Source organism: Phascolarctos cinereus, unplaced genomic scaffold (assembly GCF_003287225.1).
Source record: "Phascolarctos cinereus isolate Bilbo 61053 unplaced genomic scaffold, phaCin_HiC Scaffold_4;HRSCAF=312, whole genome shotgun sequence".
NCBI lineage: Eukaryota > Metazoa > Chordata > Mammalia > Diprotodontia > Phascolarctidae > Phascolarctos > Phascolarctos cinereus.
The window spans coordinates 146,904,026-146,923,633 of record NW_027555847.1 but is presented as its reverse complement, the minus strand read 5'-3'; the positions used below and the strand labels follow the sequence as shown (position 1 = coordinate 146,923,633).

The following is a 19,608-nucleotide window of genomic DNA, read 5'->3' as shown; positions in this document are numbered from 1 at the left end:
GCAACTGCACTTAGCGGCAGAAAACAAACACTGATATTTTTTTTTAATACCAATGAACTTTTCCTCAGTCACTTAAGAAACAATTGAATCAAAATTAGGCCAGAACAGTCTTTTGTTCAGCAGAAGACTTCTAACTGAATAGCCTCTCCTTCCTAAAGTCACCTGATAAGATAAAAGTTTAAAAGTTTCAATGGTTCATATCAACCCTGAGATCAATCCAAGATTAGAGCAATAAATTCTTGAATTCAACTGGGCTTCTCTGATCAATTACAAACTTTGCTAATTTAAATTCTTTCCACATCTGGTCAGCAACTTTAGCCATCAACAAAAGCAGGAGTTGTAAGGGCACCTCAGGGCATTTACTTCAGCAGAAAATACAAGTAGTACTGTTTAAAAGGATATGAATACTGAGGAGCCAAGTGCTCAGGCCAAGTCTCTGGAGGATCCCTAGATTGCTGGAGGCTGGTTTGAATGCAAGAAATTAAGTTCTTGGCCACACAGGCTTGAGTCCCTGAATCCAAAGATAGAAGGTAGCAACTAATTATTTTACCCTCACAGTTATCTACTAAAAGGGCAAAATTTAGTTTGTTATTATAAATGCTTGAGTTAATACAATTGTATTTCTACATAACAGCAGTCCAAATTAGTAGGCTTTTAATGTATCTAAAAGAAAAATGTGTGCATGTTAATGAGTATGTGTTGTTTTATCCAAAAATAAGAGATTAAACTAATAACATTGCTCCCTTTTTAAAAATGTGAAATACTGGGAGCAGAGCCAAGATGGCAGAGTAAAAGTAGTGACCTGCTTGAGCTCTCCCCCAAAACCCTCCAAATACTTGTAAAAAATGACTAAACAAATTCTAGAGCAGCAGAACCAACAAAAAGACAGAGTAAAACAAATTTCCAGCCCAAGACAACCTGGACAGTTGACAGGAAAGATCTCTTGCGCTGGGCTGGGAGAGGAACGCAGTTCAGTGTGGGGCGTGCAGGTAAAGACTAGGCCAGAGCAAACCTGGAGCAGGTCTCAGGAGACTGAATCACGGGTGGCTGTGGCAGTTTTCAGACTTTTCAATCCATACATGCCAAAGACAACTTAGAAGTTCAGTGGCAAAGGTCTGTTGGATCTGAATGAGAGAGGAGTACAGTCTAGCCCTTGCCACTAGGCCAGCCTGCAAGTAGCAGCCACGGTAACAGCAATTGCTTCCGGAGCTCTTGGCCCACAGACAGCAGGGACCTTTTTGCTGGCGCTGAGGCAGGATTCTCTTGCTTTGCCTGTGCTTGGATTTGGGTCACAGTCCTGGGTGGTGGTCCTGAGGCAAGGAAGAGTGCTGCCACAGAAGAGCTTGTGGTGGTGGTGAACAGGGAAACCTCCTCACAGTTCCAAGGCAGAAAAGAGTGCTTGTGGGCCTTCATAGATGAGAGTACAGGTGAGGAAAGGAGTAAACACCTCTCCTTTGATCATACTACCTTGAAAGAACTGAAAATTTACAGATCCCTATAAGTATCTCTACAAACAGCTGCACAAAATCCTTGAAGCTTAGGACAGTACACCCTCCACACTGGAAACAGAGACCTATCTGAACAAAGAGTTCAAAAGTCAAGTAATGGGCTGGGAACATGAATAAACATGGGAAAAAAAGACTACAGAATCTTGCTTTAGTGACAAAGAAGATCAAAATATATGACCAGAAAAAAAATAACAAAATCAAGGCTTCTACATTCAAAGCCTCCAAGAAAAATGTGAATTGGTCTTAGGCCTTGGATGAGCTCAAAAAGGATTTTGAGAAGCAAGTAAGAGAAGCAGAGGAAAAACTGGGAAGAGAAATGAGAGTGATGCAAGAAAATCATGAAAAACAAGTCAACAGCTTGCTAAAGGAGACCCAAAAACAGCCTGAAGAAAATAACACCTCAAAAAACAGGCTAACCCAAATGGCAAAAAAGGTCCAAAATGCCAATGAGAAGAATGCCTTAAAAAGCAGAATGGAAAAGAGGCCAAATGGAAAAGCAGGTCCAAATGCTCACTGAAAAAAATAATTCCTTAAAAATTAGAATGGAGCAAATAGAACCTAATGACTTTATGAGAAATCAAGAAGTTATACAACAAAACCAAAAGAATGAAAAAAATAGAAGACAATGTAAAATACCTCATTGGAAAAACAACTGACCTGGAAAATAGATCCAAGAGAGAGAATTTAAAAATTACTGGACTATCTGAAAGCCATGATCAAAAAAAGAGCCTAGATATCATCTTTCAAGAAATTATCAAGGAAAACTGCCCTGATATTTTAGAACCAGAGGGCAAAATAGAAATTGAAAGAATCCACCTATCACCTCCTGAAAGAGATCCCCAAAGGAAAACGCCTAGGAATATTGTAGCCAAATTCCAGAGTTCCCAGGTCAAGGAGAAAATATTACAAGCAGCCAGAAAGAAACAATTCAAGTATTGTGAAAACACAATCAGGGTAACACAAGATTTAGCAGCTTCTACATTAAGAGACTGGAGGGCTTGGAATATAATATCTCAGAGGTCACAGGGTAAGTTTAATATGAAGGTATGATATCCAAAAAATAAAATTAAGGGGTAAGAGAGGATTGTATTGGGAGAAAGAGAAAGGGGAAGGTAGAATGCTGTAAATTAATCTCATATAAAAGAGGCAAGAACAAGTTTTTACAGTGGAGGGGAAGGGGGGGAGGCGAAAGGGAATGAGTGAATCTTACTCTCATTGGATTTGGCTTAATGAAGGAATAGCACACATATTCAATTGGGTATAGAAATCTATCTTACCCTACATGAAAATAGGGGGCAAGGGGATAAGAGACAGGGAGATGACAGAAGGAAGGGCAGACTGGAGGAGAGGAAAATCAGACACAAATACTTTTTTTTGAGGACAGACAGGGTCAAAGGAGAGAACAGAAAAAACAGGGGGGCAGGATACAATGGAGGGAACTAGTCTTTCACATGACTATTATGGAAGTGTTTTGCAGGACTACACGTGTATAACATATCGAATTGCTTGCCTTCTCAATGAGGGTGGGTAGGGAGGAAGGAAGGGAGAGAATTTGGAACTTAAAGTTTTAAAAACAAATTGTAAAAATTATTTTTACATGCGACTGGAAAATAAGATATACAGGCAAAGGTGTATAGAAATCAATTCTGCCCTACAGGAAAATAGAAAGTGAAGAGGATATGAGAATGGGGGGGGGTGATAGAAGGGAGGGCAGATTGGGAGAAGGGTTATTCAGAATGCATGCTGTCTTGGAGTGGGGGGAGGGGAGAGATGGGGAGAAAATTTGGAACTCAAAATCTTGTGGAAGTTAATGTTAAAAACTAAAAATAAACAAATGAAAAATTTTTTAAAATTTAAAAATGTGAAATATCAACATATGGTTGAAAGAGCAATTCTTACTTCTTATTGTGTATACGTGTATATTATATGTAAGTATATTTATATACACATATACACATATGTATACACACATGTATATGTATACACACGTGTGTATAGCACACATATGCAATATTACTCATGTAACACCACATAAAAGTTGAAGTTCTATAATATATAAACTCTGCCCTGCAATTTTCCTTATAGTCACATAATCAATTTTTATCAAATTGATCTAGGAAAATATAGGAAAATAGTTCTCATGTTATTCCTTAAACAATTTTGAACTTAATCAGAGTAAGAGAAACAGTTTAATCTAGAAAGGTAAAGTTTTCCCGAGAAACTATATAATATTCATAGCTTTAGTACATAAATATGGTCACTGTATTTAGAGAGGTCAGGCTAAAATCAACTGAAATCTTCTCAAGAGTTAAGTCATTTCCTTATAGTGTACTCGTGACCGACAAACTCTCATCATATTTTATAAGAAGGGAGTTATCAGGAGTAATGAGGACTGGAATTTCTTACAGATTTATGAACTAAAGTCAACCTTCTGAATTATCCTAAGAAAAGAAGTACAGGGGCAGCCAGGTGGTGCAATGGATAGAGCATCGGCCCTGAAGTCAGGAGGACCTGAGTTCAAATCTGGCCTCAGACACAGAACACTCACTAGCTGTGTGACCCTGGGCAAGTCACTTAACCCCAATTACTCTCACCAAAAAAAAGTGTAAATGAAGTAGAATGTCTTCTAACTCAGCAATAACATTTAAATTTCATTTTTAGATCAATGAGGAGGCCTATAGGTCACAATCTCAGACTTTAAGCAGCAAGTTTACGTTATATCACCCACAACAGTAACTGCTAATAAAAATCATAGCTAATATTTATGTAGTGCTGTAAGATTTGCAAAGCACTTTACACATCTCATTGGATCCTCACAATAACCCTGGGCAGAAGGTACTATTCTTATTCCCATTTTATAAGTGGATAAACTGAGGTAGACAGTGATTAAGTGCTGTGACCAGGGTCACACAACTAAGTGTCCAAGGCAAGATTTGGACTCAGGTCTTCCTGACTCCAGGTCCAGTGCTCTCTCCACTGTTCCTAGCTGCCTCTTTACAAAAAGTTTTTTGAATTCATTTCTGTAGTTCTAATCTGTTGAGGATCTGTGAGTCAGTCAATAGGGATTAGAGTAATAACAGGAAGAGTTACAACACCAGTATAAAGTTAGCTGGTGTCCAGTCGTTCAGTTGTGTCTGACTCTTCATGAACCTATTTGAGGTTTTCTTGGCAAAGATGGTAGAAAGCATCTGAGGCCGCATTTGAATTTAGGTTCTCTGGACTCCAGGGCCAGCACTTTGTACACTGCGCCACCTCGCTTCACAAAGGTTAGCTTCAGGAAGGTAAACGGTGAGTGTCAGGGTAGAATGGAGGCCTCCCTGAAATGAAACTTAAGAGTTTTTGTGTCGACTGTTATAAGTATCTTTCTTATTGGGTAAGATGTCATTTGAAACAAAGATGAATTTAATCTATAAAAAACTGAAATTTAAAGTAATTGTATAATTTTTTATTTACAACCCCCCCAAAAAAACCAAAACATCCTTTTCTTAGTTTTCTACCTAGATCAGATACACTGATAAAAAATTTGTGAATGTAATAGATAACAAATCTTTCAAATAAATCTAATAACCATAAGACTCATTCAATTGATTTAAGCTGCAGGGCTTGGCCAAAATAACTATTTCATAAATTTTAAAGGTCAGTTCTTCCTAAATTCTTCCTAAAGAGAAGATCTGAAACTTCCATAAAAAGAAATTAAATCTTTAGAGGAAGACTTGGTTAATGCCAACAGCTTTAGTCAAGAAATACATGCATTACAACACCTGAAGATTCTAAGTAGAAAGAACTCCCTGATTCAGTTCAACATAAAGTTAAGGACCTTATCACCAAACTCAGTGCTTTCGACTCCAAAAATTTTCCCACAGTGGCCTTACTTGTATCCAAAAACTTGAATTCTGCTATCTACAACAACTAGAAAGCCAGTCTTCCTAAAAAGAGGAACATAACTCTTTCTCCATGGGTTCTACCTTGTATGACTAACAAACCTAATTTGCCTGCATAACAGATTTGGGCTCTCTCCTCAGCCATATCATCCATCCCCTTCAGAAACACCTTTCTGAAGAGGAAGAGTTGCCGAATGAAGAGCGGCATCCAATTAGCCTTGTGGCGTCTACTTCTTGTCACACTTACTGAAAATTTCAGGTGAGGTCAGGCAGACTGCTCGGCACTACTCTGATGATCTGACTGCCTATGATAAGACCCCTCTTCCAGATCAGATGTGATCATCTTCCTGAAGCAGTATAGGTAAAGATCATATCAGCTGAAGGCAGATATCTTCTGATTGCTGTCAAGGCAGAGCTTCAAGCTATTTGCAAACTCCTGCAATTTCTGAAAGAAAAGAAACACACAACAAACAAAAACAGCCTCTCCCCCACACCACATCACAAACTGCAACTGTGCTATCTTTAGAAGTGACAAGAAGACAAGACAGACAATTTTTAAAAAATAGACAGGATGCAGAATATATGACCTGTGCAGGTCAGCTCTGGGTCAATATGCCTTCACAATGAGAGGCAGAAATTTCTTTTTAAAGATAATCTAAGACTAAAACACCCTGCAGGCAAAGGCCTGGGGAATAAAGGAAAATGCCGACAAGAGGAAAAAAGCTGACAGCAAAGGAACTGCAAACAGTATGCTCAGGAAGAAAGGGCTATTTTTCTACATTATGAATTATTCTCCTGCATAATGTAATTTAAAGCTTTTTTAACCTTTAAAAGGAATTCCATCTTCCACCATGTAAAATAAAACATTGTCAGGAAATAATTAACTTTTCCCATGAAGTATGTTAGTTCTGAGCAAATTCAACATCATGGTTTTGCATAAAAAATTTTAAAAATAATTTCCACTGAATCTCCCATTTTTGTTTTCAATAAAGCATTAAGAATCACCTTAAATATAGTATAATTATCAAGCTAAAAATGGGAGCTTAGAAAATTGAAAAACATATTTAAGTAAAAGTAATTCAATTTAACCATTATTATTATTAGTTTAATTAGAATATTTTTTTAATTTACGTTTCTCCTAAATTGGTCTTAAATGACTATTAATGCTTTGAGTTCTTATTTGCTCAATAACCAATAGCTCAAATAAGCATAAGATCATTTTAACAGAAATCTTTGTTCAACAATTTGAACAAGTTTGAATTCCTATGCTTGTAGCAGAGGCTTATAATTTCCCAAGTTGTGGAGAGATAAGTTAAAGGTGCTGCATTCTAATCAGGCTTAAAATCAAATACTATCTTGTAAGATTTGCCACAGAGGAATTTCTAACCAAAGGACACAGTTTCCAATTCTGTCATTCAATAACTCTATGTATGACCTCGGGCATACCACCTCACTTCTTTGGTCTGTTTCTCATGATATAAGGAGGAGTTTGAACCAGACAAACTCTAAGTCCTATCTGGCTCTAAATCTATGCATTATAATTACAGGCCTTGCTTGTTTTGTTTCTTTTTTTTCCAACTCTGACACACAATTTCTGTTTTGGAGAGGTAAGGATCAGAGAAAATGTCTACTCCTCCATTTTGTTGGTCATGTGACCGGGAATTGTATTTTTTTTAAAAGATTTAAAGAATTGGTAGTTGGGCTATAATGCTGGTACATCAAGGCTGATGAAAAAATAAGTACCATATTCATCTTCACAAGCTGGCTGAGTGAACTCTAGACTCCAGGAATGAGTGTGTCTACCACATTTTAAATAAAAAAAAAATACATGCGACTGTTCTGACAAAGATGCATTTGGTAGTGATAAGATTCCCTTTAAATAAAGTTTTTATATGTGCTTTAGCAAAGTGCATATATATATATATATATATATATATATATATATATATATATCTCCATTGTATATGCTGTATACAAGAATTTGAGAAAGTTTTAAAAAGGATCATTCTGCCTTTGTGTGTGTGTGTGTGTGTGTGTGTGTGTGTGTGTGTGTGTGGCAATCAGGGTTGGGTGACTTGCCCTGGGTCACACAGCTAGTAACTGTCAAGTATCTGAGGCCACATTTGAACTCAGGTCCTCCTGACTCCGAGACCAGAGCTCTATTCACCGCACCACCTAACTGCCCCTTACATATTCTTTTACACAAGCTTCTTTCCACTCAGGAAGTATATATGTGAAGATAAATGAAACCAGTACCTCTTATCCAGTAATTTCTTACTCATAACCCTTATTTACTTAACTGGATGGCATACATTGTATTAAAATTATCTTACTAAGTTAATAACATATCACTCTCCAAATCTTAGGCTTTCAAGTTATTAGGAATTACAGTAGTCAATATGGAAAAACAAATAAAAATGTAATTAAGCAACGAGGGACAATGTACTGAGGTACAGAACTAATACGGATGTTTCTGTGAAGAGGAATTTTAACTCATGATTCCTCTAGAAGATTTAAGTAAAGCAAGTTCTTATATTAAGATCCAATACACTACTTTGAGCATGTGGCCTTTAAAATTTTTTTACTTTTAAATCCTATTCACAAATTTATGCTTCTGCCTATAGACTAAATAATGCATGATCACTTCCCATAATAACACAATCTTCCCCATGTTTGAAATCAGCACTTTAAAGTACACCAAATGGCATAGGTTAATGTTAATAAGTTGATAGTATATAATTCAATGATAAATTTGTATTACTTATAACTGCTTTGATTTAAAAAAAAATCAATTCTCAGAATACTACCATTATTTCACATGTTCAACTTTGTCTCTATTTTCTCTGCAGGTTTAAAATAACCATGTTATTTATTTCATTACTCAGTATCATGTATTCTTGTTGCACTGGTTGATTATAACAGGGGAAGATTACTACTTTGTTATATAAAGTTTTCTACCTATTTTCCTTTCCTAAGTTCATATCTCTAAGTTGGGAAAAAACATTAGAGAGGAAAAAAATATTCCTTATGCAAAGGAGAGCTGCATGTACACTTGCTTTTCTACATGGCTAATCACCATCTAGAAATTCAATATTTAAGTAGAGTTACAAGGCATGGAAAGGATTTTGTACCCCTACTTCTCAACCTAGATTTCTTTTCTGTTCAATGATTCTTTAATTTGGAAAACTATATTGGTACAACTGCCCCTAATAAACAACTTCTTAATAAGCAGGGACTCATCTTAATAATACAATGGAATTGAGCCCAAATGCAAAATGATTGAGAAAATTATTTTATCTGTGATATAACCCTATCTCTTAAACACCAGGTATAGTATCCAAAAGCAGAATAATTCTAAAATCCTAAAACTATTCTTTTCTTAAAAAATAAACACAATTATCTCTGACATAAAGAAATAATTTATATAGCTATGTTTATATATGTACACATATATATTTCTGTAATATACATATACATGCATAACCATATAAAATGGAGACCTCTAGTCATAAGCAGTTATGAAGAGATGATTTCACTGGTAAATTACTGTGGAAGGAAAGCAGAGACTGAAAAGTGAATATAAATTACAATGAAAAAAATATACCTAAAAAATAAGGCAAACATACTTAAATTTTAAAAGCCTTTTAAAAACACCTGCAGACAATGTTTTACACTTCTTAGAATAACTGCTTCAAACCCATTTCTAGAGGGATTTTCTCGTATGGATGGAATGTCCTATATCATGGAAAGAGCTCTGGATTTGTGATCAAGAGACTCGGGTTCATACCCTGGTTCCAGCATTTACTTACAATGTAAAAAAATCATTTAACTACTCTCAACCACAATTTTTTCCTCTTCCAAACATGGAAAAGTTTGTACTACATTATTTCACAGAGTTGTGAGGAAAGCAGTTTGTCAATAGTTTAGTGCTATACAAACATAAGATATCATTACTCAAATGAACAAGATCAAATAATGTCTAATTTACCTGGATCTTTTTCCTGTTAGTACACTGTAGAAATACAGTGCTAGTGCTATGTTATTTTTAAAATAAAACAAGCCCCCTTTTCCTCCAGTCCAAAAGAATCACAGAAATACAGATATGTTAAAAATCTTCTACACAAGCAGTTTAGTATCACCACTAAGTTGTTATTTGTACTCTACACAGTTAAGGGTAAGAAAATTTTTCCTTTCCAGTTTTTCTCTTTACAGGTATATATATATACATACACAGAGTTAGCTAGTCATGTAGCTTTGGGCTTCTAATAAAATTAGGAATTGTTGGAAGAGCATGGTTGAGGGGAATGATGTGGAATAGGGAGCTGGTGGTAGGTATATCTTAAGAAACAATGGTAGCAGGGGTAGGCACACAAAAGGTTGCTACTGTCACCCATTTGTTCAGATTATTTGAAAAGAGCACATATAGAGTGGTAAAAGAGGCATTTAATTTCTCTGTACTCCTTGACAGAGAGACATTAATTTCTATGCCATCTAAGTGAATATAATGGAATAGAAATCTTCACATATTGCTTTGTTTCTATGCTCACATTTTTCTACACCCAATATTTATAAAATCCTGTCGTTTTAAGCCAAAATCATTTTCAACGACTAATGACCTGTGGAAGAATAACAACACAGTCTTCAGAATTAGAAGAAAATCAGAATATCCATAGCCTGAGCTAGCTGCCAAACTGTGGTATACATTTTTGTAGTTTACAGCAAGGGTAATGGTGAAGCAATATGTTTTACTATTAGTCAAGAAGATGAAGATCATTTTGATAACCCAGAAACACATCAGTCAGGAGGCATCAACTACCACATCATTGGTGCCATTTATTCTTTGCAAGTTTTTTCTAACGTTAGATTTCTAAAGGAAGATGACCAGGGCATATAATCAATAAGGAAAATAAATAAAAAGCAAGCATGTAGTACCCTAGAAGAAACATGGCTTTACTCCATGGCTTTTCCAACTATTTCAAGATAAAGTTAGGTATTTCCCTTCAAGCGTACACAGAAGATATACACATAATGATATTTGTTAGAAAAATTTCTTGACTACTTGAGCCAATTAATAAAAATTTAGCGATAAATGGATACTTCTAAGAGATACTGTGGAATGATATATAAATTAAGAAGTACAATGAGAAACAATGTACGAAAACAGTCCTTATTAACCCACTAGAACTCTTAATACATTTTTAAAAAGGAACTGAAACTATTATGTTGCTGCCCCAAATTACATAAAATCAAACGTTAAAATAACTGATGGAACAGAGGATAAAGTGAACATGGTAGCAAAATGGTTTTTTTCCTTCCCTTTTTGATATGACAAATGATTATATTATCTAACCTTTCTAGGACAAATCACAATGGTTTTTATCAAATGTACAGTGTTCCTTCCATGTACTATGAATGATGGAACAGAACAACAGATTCACATTCTTTCAAATTACACAAGTTTATTGTTATTGAAAGGAAACTGACAAGAAAGTTCTGAAATAAAGTGAATATAAAAAACTGATGAGCCGTTTTTCTCTCTGCTTCTTTTTCTTTAATACATTGATAATACATTAAAGTCCAGAAAGGTTACATTGAAAACATCCATATAATAAATGAATTTTGTTAACAAATGAGCAGGTGACTTCAAATAAAAAGGTACTACAAAGGAAAACTTGCAACTATGAAAATAGTAACGAAAATACAATTTATAGACAAATCTAAAAAAGGCACTTTTCATTACAACACAATATTTTGGCTACAATCAAATGAGATATATATATAAAACATGACTGACTTCTGACATAAAATAATTTCTATTTCTCTGTTTAAATGGTAAGTTTTATAAAAATATAGTGAAAGGGGAAAATAATTTAAAATCCTAACTAACGAACTACTGAAGTTACAAAAGCAGCCACACACAGTATATGAAGACATTCAACTTAAAATGATAAATAATGCATGCATTTGAATAATACAGATCTGACTAATCTTCATCATCATCACTACTACTACTATCGAGAGTCATAATCCACTCCCTGTAGGCATAAAATTTCTGTGAGCATGGTAAAGGAAAAAAAAAGAAGCAAAAAGGTTAGTTCAATAATGGCAAGTTGTTTTAAAAACATGCACGATTATGAAATGTTTTAGGATTCAAAATACTATTAAAGCATTCTTTTCAGCTGTTCCTAAGGTTGTATTTGTAGATTTAAATGAATTCTATTAAGTGTATAGGTTTTACAACAGACAGAACCAATTGTCTGGATTATTTTAATGTAGGAAAAAAATATTTTGTGGCACTTTATGAAAAGCAATTTAATATCATCATTATTTTACTCTGGTTGGCTAAATTTAACTGATCACAATCCCCCATCAAGACCATCTGGGAAGATAATATGTTACTGTCTAGTTGGAAATGTACACACTAAAAAGAGTCATTTTATATATACACTTTCATCATAAAAAATATATATATGTATATGCATACATATATCTTAAATAGTTCGTAGCAGCATGGATAAAAAAATAGAGAGAAAATATTAAGGGAAAACTCACTGAAACCACGATACCATTTTCAAATAATGTACACCAACTCTGAATCAGATTTTTAATCCTGCCTACCTATCAGCAACAAACTTTTCTAAATTATGACTATGAATGTAATTGTAAGAATTTCTAAACAATGTTAAGAACATACAGCACAGTTTTGTCAAAAGCCCCCATATTTTAAATGTATAATTAAAAGGGTGGGCTAATCACAAATATAAAAATATTTGTGGAAACGTAGGTCATTCTAACCTACAACAGATGACACTTATCTGGGTCACAAGAACTGTCATTAGTTAAATACCTATTACTTTAAGTATACTTAATATTGACATGCCAAAAATTCGTGAGTTTATAAAGATTTACATAAAACCATGTCCTTCAACTCTTCTAAATTTAAAGCTTCCAAAAATAACCACTATCCAAAGACAGAGACAATTCTGTATGTCCTTGAAACCAAGGCAGGATCCTGAATCTGCAGGATCTCCTGGTTTCTATTTTATTTTTATAGCTAGTAATGATGATATAGCCTTACACTTTTCCTAATATCTCTGTGCCTCCAATTAGAATACTTACAGTATATAGTATATATAGAGTATATAGTATGATACTTCTAAGCTCCTCATATATTTTAAAAACTGAATTTAAACTAAATATGTGTTAAATGCTAGAATAACATGGGCAAGAAGGGAAATGGTTGGGTAACATTTTTCAAGTACCAGAGTTAAGTGATTCTCACACATACCATTTATCATATACCATTTTTCATAATATAACTTATCCTGGAATGCCCATTAGAAATCACATTTGGCCAATGACTGCTAGTTTTATGCTAAAATTGTTTTAAACTTTTAGAAAGACACTTTATGGAATTTCTTAACAAAAAACTGCACTGTCAAAAAAACCTGGCCTCATGTTACATGCTATCACAGTTTTCATTATTTACAAGGATTCTGTAATGAAGGCTGTAAGATACATGCTTTACTGCTTATGGGTAGTTAAAACATTGGCTCATTTAGTTTACTCATAATCACTTTAAGCACAGTGTTATTTTAACATGTCAAAATAATAATCAAGGACAGCATTACTATATAACTACCAATTTGTTTTGTAATAAAGGCTATACAGTGTAATAAATATTTATGTCTACAAAGAAAATATCTCCTTACTTTCTCACAGAGGATTTAAGTCACTTTAAGGCACGTAAAATGCTTTGGGGGAAAAAAAAAACTTCAGAAAGCCAATTAAGGAGTGGAGAACTTTCAGTTCACTTAAAAAAAAAAGACTTTCTACTTCTTTAACTATATTTCTACATGAAGTATTTTAATTCAGTGGTGTTTACCATCCCATAAGAACTATTTTTTTTAACAAGAAAGTTGGTTTTGACTTGAAATGACTAGTTATTAAATCCTGCGAAAAATTTGGAAAACAGAATGCTCTATGGGCAAGAGAAGGAAAGTAAGTTGTATAAATGTTTTACTGTGGCTGAACAGATTGTCTGGAAAGCACAAGAACCCTGAAAAACTCTGGTGTAGAAACAGTTCTGATTGTCCTTTCCTGAACCCAGGGCAACCATCATATTTGTGGCACTAATGAAATACTCCAAAATGACACAGTGCAATGATCAAAATAATTAGATTCACAAGGTACACAAGGCAAAATGGGTTTCAACTTATCTCACTGGACTTTACATAAGAAAATCTTGGTTGAAAATATGTATGCTGCAAAAGCAAAATAAGACCCTACAAAACATTTAGACTTGCTAATAATCTCTTTATATGTAGTTACTATTATTAGTAAGGATTTTCACTTTATTAAAACATTGCAGTTGTTGTACATAGTTTGCAAAGTTTTATGGCTATGTTGATATAAAAATCTACTGTAGGCTTTCACTTGCAAGTCATGCATTAACTGTTTTCATATCAAACTTTTTGATACCTGTAAAAAAGAAAAAACCTTACAGTGAATAAATGTACTTTTCAAATTTAAGTATTAGAAAGTTATAAATAAGAGAATTAAGCAGTTTGTTAGAAAACCTTAAAAGCCTTACATGTAAAGCTTTAACTAATAGTTAAATTGGCTACTTTAAACTATTAAGAAAATTTAAACCTCAAAACCAAATTTATTTTAACTCTAGTAAGGTAATGATTTTACCTGTAACATCTGATTTCCGGTTCCATCCCTCAATCTGTAAGGTCTAATAACACCATCTTCATTAAAGAATCTTGGGGGACGAAGACTCTCTACTTCGTCAGAAGTCTCAGTAGCTCTAGGGAAAAATAATAGAGAGATAAAATTATTTAACAAGAAAAAATCCTATTATAATAAATAAATAAAAATCCTATTAAAATATAATACTAGATGGTCCTTTTTGTGGCTATGTGACCACGTTACATTATTGCTTTTCTGGATACCCAAACTGCTCAATGACAAATCATGGGAAAGAATTAAATGTAAGTTAGTAACTAATGCTTTATTCTTCAGACTTTTGACTATTTAGAATTATCAATGAGACAGCTAGGCGGCACAGTGGATAGAGTGCCGAGTGTAGAGTCAGGAAGACTCATCTTCCTGAATTCCAATCTGGCCTCAGACACTTACTAGTTGTGACCCTGAACAAGTCTCTCACCCTGTTTGCTTCAGTTTCCTCATCTGTAAAATGAGCTACAGAAGGAAATGGAAAATAATTCCAGTATCTTTACCAAGAAAACTCCAAATGGGGTCATGAAGAGTTGGACATGACCAAAAATGACTGAACAACAGAATTATCAATAATGTCTAATAAATGACACAACAATCTTTTCCCTTTCCTTGTTCAAATAGTTGATTCTCAATTCTGTGCAATTTCAGAGACAAATCTTTTGATCTCACCAGTACAGGTTAAGTCAGCAATTTGCATTGCTCTATATTATGAAAATTCGGCAGATATGTAAAATTGTTAACAAAACTTCTACTTTAATATTTAACACTGCAATAGAACTGACCCTATGGTCTTAAAGGCTATGCTAGCAAACTACAAAGATCAGTCAGGTATCTGGTTAGAAAGACTACTGTGCCAACAGTATACTATGTATTCTACCTGAGGGCCAGCTGATATATGGAACAGTTTAACATTAGTAGGCAAGCTTTGGCAACCCATTCGAACACACACACATACACACACACACACACACACACACAGCCTTAGTCCTGTGTAGCATCTTTCCATTTTCAGAATGATGGTCATAAAAATTCAGTTTCTAGATGATAAGAAACTTTAATTTAGCTCCAAGTGCTCTAAATGTCCAATGATGAACACGTTGATACACTACTGGAGAAATGCACCACGTTAACACTGGTATTCTTGCTATAAATGAAACCACAATGCAAAACACTTGTAACCAAATGAAAACAATTATTCACATATTCTTTCCAGATGAGTGAATAAAGAAGCTATCATCATAAACCCAAAGGCAATAAGAAATATAACTACACAGGACATTTGGTTATTTCACTTTCTAGTGCTCACAAGCAAAGTGAAAGGATCACCATGCAGACAACGGGCAGCTCACGAATGAACTGTATCACAGAATAAAAAAAAGTACGGTTTAATGAACTAGACAAAATCTGCAAAACAAGTCAACATATACTTTCACATTCAGTGAATTTAATGTAAAAACAGGTATGAAAATGGTAAACGCATAGTTACAAATTAAGAAAAGAAACAAAAGGCTTAGAGACTATGTGTAAGTCATATCTACAATCAAGAACATTTTCTTTAAAAAGACAGTCAAAGGGTTCTGAACACTAAAAAAAATGAAACAGATTATCTTAAGAGACAAGGAATAAATAGGGAAAGACATGGCAGTCACTTCAGAATTAATAGCCTTTGTTCAGACCAAATATAGATTAGCTGGAGCAAAGATCAAAATCAATACCAGATTAGAAGAAACGAGGAATACAAGAAAACATTATGTGCAATTATATTGGTCTAACATGACTCATTTAAACAATTTGTTGAAGCTGAAGAATAGAAAATGGGTAAAAGTAAAAACCTAGAGCGTTATCACCATTTCTTAGAAAAATTACCTCACATTACAATCTCCAGAATGTGGGGATCAAAAGAATTCATATATTTCTTTAGCCAAAAATCATATGCTCTCTTTGCCAAACAGATGGACATGGCAGTCAAGAACAGCATCAAATTATAGTACAAGTTAACCGAAAAACACTGATAAAAGTTGAAGGAGGGAGATCATGGGTTCACAAAATCAAAGACCTGAGATAGTAAATAGATCTTAGAGGTCATCTTTTCCAATTCTCTCATTAACAGAGGAAGTTAAAGGAACTTAGAAGTAGATAAGCTCAGAGATGAAGCAGCTTCCCAAAGGACATATGGGTAGTACAGTTGGAGTCATCTGACCCCCAATCCATTTACTTGGTATAGATTCTGTATTAACCTTGTTATTTACATGCTGCCACCCCTACATTAAAAGATGAGTTCTTTGAGGGCAGATTCTATTCTCACTTTTCTTTGTATCCCCAGGCTTAGCATATTATCTGGAACAAAGTAAGCACTTAATATCTGTTGAATGACGATGTGATTTTGACATACTACTGGAATGGAAGCCTGTTGAATTAGTCTCTCTGTGTCTATCTGGCATTAACAGATGGAAAATGGGACTATTGAGTCTAGAAATAAATAAAAGGATGCGAGAAGTCAGAATTGCTTTAAAGAAAGAAATGATGATTATGATTAAAAATGAGTTAGTATATATAAAGCATCATACCTTGAAAGCACTATGTAAATGCCAGCTATTTTATTACACAGAAGTATGTTAACATTTATATGAACTGATGCAAAGTTAAATAACCAGAGCCAGGAAATAATATACATGAATATAACAATGTATAAAAAATAATGTTACAAAATTATAAAGAGCAATCATGACCCCAAAGAAGAAACATGAGCAGACACCTCTGCTTACTCCTTTGAAGTGTGTAACTGAATATATTTTAGGGTTTTTTTTTTCAGTGCACTGATCAATTTTCCTGTTTTATTTTCCATTCTCTTTTTCTTTCTTCAAAAAAAAATCTTACTTCTATGGAAGCAGGAGAGGGTGGTATAGGAGCAATTTTAGGTTAAGTAAAAATAAAAGATATTAACAAACTTGTTTTTAAAATTTCTCAATTGACAGATGCTCACAGGATATGGATTTGTTGTTTGTTCTTCATTCTTGAAGAGGGCCATGACATCAGGAAGGTGATGTGTGACTTGCAAGTAAATTGGATTTAAGTGAGGAAGAGCTGTGCAAAGTTACCAGCCTCACTTTCTTATCTGGGTCCAGTGGCAAGATATACATCAGGATGACTAGAGACGGCCCCAGATACAGTGGAAGACCTTGGCCTTTTTAAGCTACAGTCTTTCCCAGGTCTCAGTTTGACTGAGGCAATGACCATTTAGTGATTAAGGATAGGTAAAAAATGAGGCAAAGAATGGCCTCTTTTACCTAGTTAAAAAAAATAAAATCAATCTGAGAGGGAAAGACCCTCAGGGTTTCTGGCCAAAACTTAAAGAAATGCTATTTACAATCTCTCTGAGCCATCAAAGCCCAAACAATGACCAGCTGAGGCTTGGGCTGGGACCTATTGTTGGCCAATCAATGAGAGCCAAACCTCAAGATATCTTGCACAGGACATGGATAGGCAGTTTTTAAAGGGAGAAATACAAATTACCAATAACCATGTAAAAATATTTTAAATTGATCAGAGAAATTAATATTAAAATAATACTAAAGTGCCACTTCACAACTATTAGATTAGAAAAATTGACAAAAATGTAGAAGGACAAATGTTGGTGGGGCTATAGGAAAATAGGCACATTAATCCACTGGTGGCAGAACTGTGAATTGATTCAGCCGTTGTGGAAAGCAATTCTGAACTATGTCCAAAAAGTCATTAAACTGCACATCATTCGATCCCATAATATCACTACTTGGCTTATACAGCAAAGAGAAGAAAGAGGAAAAGAACGACATGTACAAAAATATTTATAGTGTCTCTTTTTGTAGAGTAAATAACTGGGAACTAAACAGCCCATCAGTGAGGAACAGTTGAACAAATCATGGCATATAAATATAATGAAATACTGTTGTGACAAAAGAAATGACAGACAACTTAGAAAAACTTCATAACTCTGATCAACACACGGATTGATTGTGATTCAAGGGGACCAATAATGAAGCATGCTAAATAGCTCCCTTACTTTCCAACAATGGCCATGTCCAAAAATATGTCTCATTTTGTACCTTATTTCTACACCTCAAGGTGCAGGATGACACATATGTTTTGGGACATAGCCACTGTTGGAATTTGTTTTGCATGATTATGCATATTTGTATAAAGTTTTTTTGTTTTCTTTCTGTTTTCTTTTTTTTTTTAAGTGAGCAAGGGGGAAGTGGAGAAGAGAAAATAAATGCTTATTAACTTAAAAAAATTTAACTAATAAAAAGACATGAAAGAAATATATGATCAGAAAAGGAGACAGGTTGATTTTATAGCAATAGTAAGGGATGACAGACTGCCTAGGTGCTACACTGATACCCAAGAATTGTTAAAAGACCTAGAGGACTAATTAATCCTTCATACATTCTATCCAATGTACTAGTTACTATGATAAAATGCTTAGGGAGGATCAGTTCAAAAATGTGGATAAGCACCACATGAGAAAAGGACAGGGTAGATAATGTACATGGAGGTAGGAAGGCTTAAGCTTCAGTGAGATTATTGGTAAACTGAAGTATAAAAGTAACCTATAAAATTAATATTTGTACAAATACCTTACAGAATTGCTGTATATTAAGATAATATGTATAAAAGTTTGTTGTAAACTCTTAGTTGCTATATACACAGAGTGTATTACAGAATTTTTGGGCTACAAAGTACTTAGACATCACCTGTTCAACTGTCTTCACTTTACAGACAAGTAAAATGACACTAAGGAGAAGTTAAGCTACTTGTACCCTGTCAAATAATTAGCTAAACTAGCAAGTAACAGAACTTAGTACACAGTTCATTGCCATGATCCACATGACTGGTTTATCCACTTTCTAGCTGTCAATATGTATTTCATTCTATCTTATGTTGAATAGAATTTACCTTTTAATTCCCTGAAAGGTACTACTAGCCATATCGATAATTCCTCCTGTTGGCCTTGCCACTGCTCCAACTAATCCTTTCCCAACACCCTTAAAGAACCCTGCTGCTCCTTCTTTTTGGGCTCCTAGAAAAAGAGTAACATAATTCAGAATGAATAAAATGAAAATTATCTTAACAGGAATTTTGTTAATTATGTATGACTTAAAGGAACTGTATTTACCTTTGATTGGCTTAGTCACTATTCCTGTTATCCCACTTACAAAACCCTAGATGAAAAAAAAATTACAAATTTACAATATTTCTGCATAGGTATCTTCAAACAAAACTTTAATTATGGATTTCAAGACAATAATTTAGCTTTGTGCAGTCTATACACAGTATTTACCCTATCTGTTATTTTGCCTAAATCTCATAGAATGAATCTCTATTGTATATTGCCTTTGAGGATATCAAAGCCCTAGATTTGCATATGTATATTATGTATCACCTCCTACTGCTCTTTAGGTTTTAAAATAATTCTACAGGGTATGAGGTTCATG

The 19,608-nt window shown here is 34.3% G+C and overlaps 1 protein-coding gene across 3 annotated transcripts in view; it reads right to left on the bottom strand.

Annotated features, from left to right (window-relative positions):
• Positions 1 to 19,608, bottom strand: part of VPS13A (vacuolar protein sorting 13 homolog A) — a 269,159-nt gene that overhangs the window by 11,346 nt on the left and 238,205 nt on the right. Inside the window, exons 66-69 of one of the 3 annotated variants that reach the window (XM_078152664.1) lie at positions 19,290 to 19,335; positions 19,070 to 19,193; positions 14,087 to 14,201; positions 10,829 to 13,870 (exon numbers count right to left, since the gene is read on the bottom strand). In XM_078152664.1, coding sequence (XP_078008790.1) covers positions 13,850 to 13,870; positions 14,087 to 14,201; positions 19,070 to 19,193; positions 19,290 to 19,335 — 306 coding nt within the window. In that variant the 3' untranslated portion in view covers positions 10,829 to 13,849. Of the gene's footprint in view, positions 1 to 10,828; positions 13,871 to 14,086; positions 14,202 to 19,069; positions 19,194 to 19,289; positions 19,336 to 19,608 lie in introns of those variants that run through there. The other 2 variants (XM_020995599.2, XM_020995596.2) reach the window with 2 other exon arrangements.